This window comes from Montipora capricornis, chromosome 13 (genome assembly GCF_036669925.1).
Source record: "Montipora capricornis isolate CH-2021 chromosome 13, ASM3666992v2, whole genome shotgun sequence".
In the NCBI taxonomy this organism is placed as follows: Eukaryota; Metazoa; Cnidaria; class Anthozoa; order Scleractinia; family Acroporidae; genus Montipora; species Montipora capricornis.
In genome coordinates this window covers 22934880-22942379 of record NC_090895.1, presented here as the reverse complement: position 1 = coordinate 22942379, position 7500 = coordinate 22934880, and the positions used below count along the sequence as shown (strand labels likewise).

Sequence of the window (7500 nt, the reverse complement as noted above, 5' to 3'; positions counted from 1 at the left end):
TTTCAGGTTTTGAACTTATACTTTTGAACTTGAACTTGAAGACTTGTAATATTGCATACCACAAAATGAAAGATGCACTCCTAATTACAGGGGTCAATTGTTAGCAACGCGTTTCTCAGTATTCTTAGTGTAACCAGAAACAAAACCCTTTGAATCGCTAAAAGTCTTCGTTATCACCCACAAGAATAATAGTTCTCAATAGTGTGGGCGCTTTTTAATTAATTAAGGCCTAAAAAACAGCATATAGCAAATAACTTTGTTTTTTGTCATAACAATTTCATGCTATGCTACACGAAGCAATAATGACGGTTGAAGCCTTTCATTTACTTGGACAGTCGGTCTCTTTCAAAATCTAAATTACCTCATTCTGTAGAGTCCTCCAAACAGAATCTTTGTTTTCACATTCTCCGATTGTGGTGATTCTTAAGTAAATGTTATAGCCTCCTATAACTGTGACAAAATTAAAAAGAAAAGCTAAGTTAAAAGAAGCTACTTAATTAACAGTTACTTTCAATATGGTACAAATATGCACTGTATACTGAGAAACTGAAACGTTTGTCATGGTCATCAATTTTTCAGTGATATCTGCTGTAGCTCACAGGTAAAAAGGTCTGGACTTGTTGTATGATGTTGAAGATCTTATATATAAATACAGTTTAAAAATTGTCTCTTAAGCTTTCCGATCGGTTCAACTCGAAGATGATTGGCAAGGAAGTTTTCACTTCCTTGAAGCCCAAGTGAAACAAGAATTAATGGCTTGCAGCTTACAAACAATCACTTCCCACATTATTCACTGCACCATAGGCGTAGTTACCCCGTGGATTCTGCGCTCTAATGGTACTGTCTGTTACATACAGAACTGTGCCGCTGGCTTAAGAGAGATGTTACAGGTTGAAATTGAATTCAGGTTAAAATGATTTCAACCCAAGCCATTTTATTTTAAACTAGTTTGAAAACAAATTCACCTACAGTAGGTTAAAATGTTTCAAACTAGTTTATCATCGACTATCTATTATTTTCTGTGATGTAATAAAAGAAAAACAGTGCCTGAACTTTTAGGGGGGTTAAAAAAGAAAGGAAAGAAAAATAGAAATCAGTAAATGAAATCACTTTTCCAACTTATCTTCCCCATCTACCTCTTGATTGTACATTTTTACTACCAAAGAGTGTAAGCTATTTCTAAGCCCCTGCGGTAACTACAGTTCCGCACATGTGTACATGACACGACGTGAGACTTGGAAAAATATGGCTGCCGATGGAACGACCAGCAGCAGTGTTTGAGTGAACTCTGAGTACTTTTAGGGTATGTTGAACGAGCTTCATGTTGAACGAGTTTCACAAACAAAATGTGTAAATAGCAAGACACATTATTTAGAACTTGCGGATTTTAAGGAGAAAATAAAGGATGGCTAAATTTATCTGAAGAAGAGCGAAAATGCTCAGATCTCTCCAGTCCAATAAATGCGAAAATTGCCTGCAAAAAACAGTCTTTTCATCGTCAACAATGTTAACAAAAATGTCGTTTCTAAAAAGGAATTACATAGAATACTGTCAGAAGTACATTCACCTAAGGTACCGTGCAACAGAAAGTTTACAGTCCTTCGATTCGAAGCTTGATCCATGTCTCCATGACAGAGACAAACAGAGAAATATGTACACATGTCTTACAGCGGAACTTCCCAGCAAGTTACAATTAAGTTAATTTACCTCACTATGCAAACTACACCAGGAACCAGGCAGCATTACTAGTCACCGCACCAGAACCATGACAAATCCATTTCAAGCATGCGGTTTTCTTTTTCCGTCGGCAAATACATCTGATTGATGTTTAACCTAAAACTGTCCTAAGGAGCATAACATGGCTCTTCACGTTGAAGATCCTAACGGAGAGTACTTGTGAGCATTTCCTCTCAAACATATAGAAACATGAGAAGTTGCCAGAACCGGTACCCTAGAACGTCTATTCGGGCATGGATTGTGGGATTTCGGATAAAGTTGCAATCTGACAACGGAAAAGAATTTGTGACTTAAGTGATGACTGACTTTGCATACTTGTGTACTTGTGGGCATTTCCTCTCAAACATATAGAAACTTCAGAAGTTGCCAGAACCGGTACCCATTACACATTTTCGTGGTGAACTAAGGAATCCACTGATCGACTCAGGGTCTACTGGAACAGGCAAACATTTGCAGTTTAATTAAAGAATAGAACTTGTAACATTCATGGAAGAAGAAGTCGAATTTATTAGCAGCACAAACTTTCAACCCAGCACAGCATTTAATCTCCCCCGCAAAGTCAAGAAATGCTGCAAACAGATGAGAGAAGCCAGTAAAAGAAGATGAAGACAAAATTGATAAAAGGGTGGCAATATATTAGTCAAAATAAAAATATTACAACAAAAAGTATTCACATCACAAAGAGAATATAACAAACAAACAAAAAAAGGAAAGAAGGAAAGCCCAAAAAGCGCACCGGTGGCTCAGTTGGTTGAGCGTCGGGCTGTCACGCGGGAGGTCGCGGGTTCGAACCCTAGCCAGATCAACACTCAGGATCTTTAAATAACTGAGGAGAAAGTGCTGCCTTTGTAATTTCATCTGCAAATGGTTAGACTTTCAAGTCTTCTCGGATAAGGACTATAAACCGTAGGTCCCGTCTCACAAATATCTTCTATGTTCATAAGTTCCCTGTGGGGCGTTAAAGAACCCAAGCACTATTCAAGAAGAGTAGGGGAAAAATTCCCCGGTGTTGTGGTTGTCCTGTTCTCTCCAGTAGAAGTGGCCGGCTTGGCGGTGATGTCTCTAAAAAGGCTTGTGGTGTATGAGGCCACCTAAGCAGAAACAGTCTCAAGTCAAAAAGGGACTTTTGACGAGTGCTGGAACATGTAGATGTAGATGTAGATGAAAGCAGAGGTTCGAACTTGTACTACTTGCGCAAATTGAAGAATGCACGATTGCCTAAATAACTACATACAAAGTTTGGATGTATCACTATGTGACATCTCCACAAAGGGAATGAAAAAAAAGCCAAACACTTTATTTGATCATTTAAAGTAAATCATCTATACAAGAGCCTGCAAAATGCCTTCTGAACAGTAGTTAAGAATCCTTTTTCCAACTACGCTATCAGGAGTTCGACTTAGTTTTGTTATTGTGACTTTTCAAGATTTACACATGGTTTTGATTATATTAATTCAATTAATGTAAGCAGAATATCTAGCAAATAGAAATGATATCTAAGCGAATAAAAAATCAACAAAACATCATGTATGTTTAAGTATTTCTTTTATTGTCCCTTTGAACATGATATTTTCATATTGTCGACCTCTGCCTTACTAAGGGGATTCAGCTATCATGATGCCCTTTTCACAACCTCTGAGAAAACAAGCTGAATTGGCTATCATGCACAGTAAACCCAACCTTACTGCTAACCATTTAAAGTCAGTCAATTAGACTTAACAACAACGAAGGGCCTTTTAAAGACTAACTCATGAAAAACATACGCCAACCACATCCCCTTACTTCCAGCACCGATTTACTTACCAATATACACCTACTTGCTAATAATTGATGGATTTTTGTTGATGTTTCCTACTTTCAATTTCAAACTAATTCAAAATGAAAATGAACTAGGTTGAAACCATTTTAACCTGAATTTAAATTTAATCTGTAACATAGACGAAGATTATTGCCTTGAAACTTACTGAGAACCGTGCTTTCTGAATCCCTTCCCACATCATTCACTGCAGTACAGGTGTAATAAGCCCTTGAAGTCTGCACTCGAGAAATACTAAGGTGCTGTCCATTACAACAAATTCTTGGAAGATCACAAGGACTCCATTGAATTGAAGGTATTGGATTTCCTTCCACTACGCAGTTGAGTGAAGCAGTCTGCTCCCGCTCGACATACAATTTATTTGCAAGTGTGATCTTAGGACGAACTGCCAAAGCAAGTGTGGTCTTAGGACGAACTGTCAAAGCAAGTGTGGTCTTAGGAGGAACTGTCAAATTAAAAAGAAAGAAAACGTTGCACGGTTTTAAAGTCCCAACCTGTCTGCCCCCTTCACAGACAGCTGGTCCCTTTCATATAAGAATCATACTAAGACTCCCGAATATTGTTCAAAGCTGATATTCCGCAAAACGTTACATTAGAAGAAGTCAATCTTGAAAAAACAAAAATAATTAAACGAAAGTTTCACCAAAACGTTGAAAACTTGAAACCAAAGTTTCCGCTAATCCTGAATTAAGGGTTAATCAGCTTTTGAACAACCGGGCCCAGTTTATTTTGGTTTTCCATTACCTCAACACTTCAAGGTCAATTAGCAGGTGCTGTAGCTGTTTGGTTTCTTGAGCTGAAAAATTTTGTTTTGAAGATCTTTATATTTTTGTACCAATTTTACGTAAATATTGTCCGTAACTTCTTTGATTAAGGACGAATTTTCGTTTAACATAAAGTTGTATTGTTACATTTACTCAAAGCCCAGTTTTACAAATGTATGCATAATTTCTTTCCAGTCCAAAGTAAGAAAGAATCAAGATATTTTGCTTTAAAATCTCTCCATTTGTAGACAATTTAACTGAACACAGCAGCGTAAATAAATCCACCAGAGAGAACACAATCAATCATTTACTGAAAAAGCGAGGCCGACTTGACATCAGAACAACAGAAGATACATAAATCTGTTGCTCGGATCCGTAATCTAAGCCAGCCTGAAAACATGCATGCTATCCCTGCAGGAAAACCTCAAGATAGTCCCGCACTTTAATCAAAGGTTTTTTTAAAGTCGCATCTTTGCCAAAAAAAACTTCATCGAATTCTTTTACACTTTCGAATGAGAAAATCCAGCTAAGATTAAAATCCCAAATTTTCACCTAAGAGGTCGGCTTTTTTTTTAAAATTCATTTTTTTCCTTTTCAACTAAAAGGCAGCTGCTAAGCCAACCATCTCGTTCTTATTTGCCAGCGAGACTTTAAGGTAATTAAAGTAAATCCTCTTAACGCAAAAGATAATCAGTGTGTAGTACATAGATTCACGAGTGATCTCATGATCTAGCAGCATTTTTGATATTCACCCACCTCGCTTCAATGTCTCGCTTACCATTATTAAGGGGCTGCGAAAATGTCTTTGAAATGTGCTAAACGAATACGGAGTTAAATTGTGACAGTGAATTAAATAATTATTTGCTTTTCTTTCCTTATACTAGTAATTCATTTGTAAGGTAAATTAATTAGAGAAATATGGAGCTTACCAACGACTTCCACTTTATTTTTGCTTGTAAATGTTACAAAGCCTGTTGGCGTCTGTGCCACAACTGCACAAGAAAATATTCCATTCATCTCAGTTGTTACATAAAAGATAATCAGAGTGATTCTTTGAAATGGAAACCAGTCGATAGCGTATTTGTTTCTAAATCTTTGTAGTACTTCAACCTGTCCTGATGGCAAAATTTTTCCAATAAGGGTGTCATTGAATTTTAAACTAAAGGTAACAAAGGTCAAATCTGATGATAGACTGAAATGCCAGCTAAGTGTTCCATTGATGGTTCCTTCAAGGAGGCTAGTCCTGCTTAGGTGTTCCTCCGGGTCACCTACTGCTGCTTCTGATATGTTCTGGGTTGGAGGAGGTGCCTTCCATTGTATACTGACACAATCTAAAAACAACATAATATGCAGTTTTGGTCGAGCCGAGATTTACGTACTAGAGCTGTATCATTGACCTGAGGGTAGGCAACATTCAACCATACGGTGAAATTAAGCTTTGCACATAAAGGTAAATAAAAAATACAAGAGCTCAGTTGAGGTGAAAGAATCTGAAAGTGAGCTTCAATATGAACTTTACATTCTATAATGCCTCTGAAAAACTCTAAAGCTACATGTTGTTATGATAATTGCTAATAACGCAGGTTGAACGATAACATTCCGCAAACAATGGGTAAATCCGATGATGAACTGAACTGCCAGCTCAGGGTTGATCTTGGGCAAGGCCACTGATCATTGTTTATATTTATGTTAAGCCTTCAATAGATCTGTTAGTTGTGGTGCTTGACTATGGACTAGGTTTTTGACATATCTATTGAAAGTATTTGTAATATACGGTTAACAATTAACTTAGTGTGATGACAAGATGTTGCAACCTAATTAATCCTGAGATAAAACTCAAAGCCGAATCATAAATGAAAGCACTCATTTGGCTTAACCTTTATTAATGTTTAAGACACTGGCATGTCTGCAGTGACCGTAGTAAGCCCAAATTAGAAGAATGAACGCGGTGATGTGGCGGCTAACAATCAGAAAATCAATCATAAGCAAGTTATGAAAGGGGAGATAGAGTAAGTCACAAGATTATCGTTGCCATGAACAGTTCTGAAGCTTCGCACCATACATCTTCAGCTTCATTCACCACTGAATAAGTTTATGCCCACATTCAGTGTCGAGACCTTCGAAAACAGATGCCAGAAATTGGTCGTTGTAAAAACATCATCAGACTACTTAATGTGGTTTACAAAATAATTGTAACGATTGAACTGATGACAAAAACAAGTTTAACTTATGTTTTGTATCGTGCCGTACCAATGTGGTAAACCAACCTTGACATCATTAATCTTAACCTTGAGCACAATAATAATAATAATGATAATAAGCTTGCCAAAGTGAAGATAAAGCAGGGTATCATCATAAATACTTTTGTCCTTTGGCCATTTGAATTTCAGCAGGAAAAGAAAACAAACTGCGGTTACAAACATTTTCATTTTATACTTGACGTTTCGTATGTTGCAAATTACATCGTCAGAAGTGACGGTTAAAACTGTTACACAAAATTTTAAAAACTAGAGCGAAGCACTGGTGACTAGTTAAAAAGTGTGCGCTCTAGTTTTTAAAGTTTTGTGCAACAGTTTTAACCATCACTTCTGATGATGTATGTTGCAACATACGAAACGTCAATTATAAAATGAACATGTTTGTAATCGCAGTTTGTTTTCTTTTCCTGCTGAAAGCAGGGTATTTTCAAGGGTGATAGTCTGGCCGCCTTGCTGTCTGTAATGGGATTGATACCACTTACCCCCACATAATTAGGAAAATGAAAGCGGGGTTTTTATATGGAAAAGGTAAACAAAGGAAGATTGATCATCTTCTTTTCGTGGAAGATTTAAGCATTTAGGGTCGCAATGAAAAAAGGCACACACACTTCATTTCAATAGTGTGCAAGACTGTTATCTCCCTTATGGCCCTATGAATTAATTTACAAAATGACTAATTTACCTAGAGTTTGAAATTTAAGATATACAACAAAAAGATACTGGAAAGAAATAAAAAAAATATATGTTTTTTAAAACTATCAAGCGTGAATTTATGCATGATGCAGTCTAAAACAGTTTGTTTACGATATAAGACTAAGACCAAGACACTATCACACTACACGATATTTCATTGGCAGGAATTTTTTGATTCGGGCGAGAACAGCAACGCGGTTTAAAAGCTTCTTCTTAAGATTCGTTACATGGT

General features: G+C 36.8%; 1 protein-coding gene across 4 annotated transcripts in view; it reads right to left on the bottom strand.

The window, feature by feature from the left end:
• The window catches only part of LOC138030097 (tyrosine kinase receptor Cad96Ca-like), a 29896-nt gene that overhangs the window by 14439 nt on the left and 7957 nt on the right, over positions 1-7500 (bottom strand). For 2 of the 4 annotated variants that reach the window (XM_068877962.1, XM_068877961.1), the window contains exons 2-5: positions 6195-6277; positions 5247-5648; positions 3702-3998; positions 362-450 (exon numbers count right to left, since the gene is read on the bottom strand). In XM_068877962.1, the coding sequence (XP_068734063.1) occupies positions 362-450; positions 3702-3998; positions 5247-5648; positions 6195-6277 (871 nt within the window). The remainder of the gene's footprint in view (positions 1-361; positions 451-3701; positions 3999-5246; positions 5649-6194; positions 6278-7500) is intronic. The other 2 variants (XM_068877964.1, XM_068877965.1) reach the window with 2 other exon arrangements.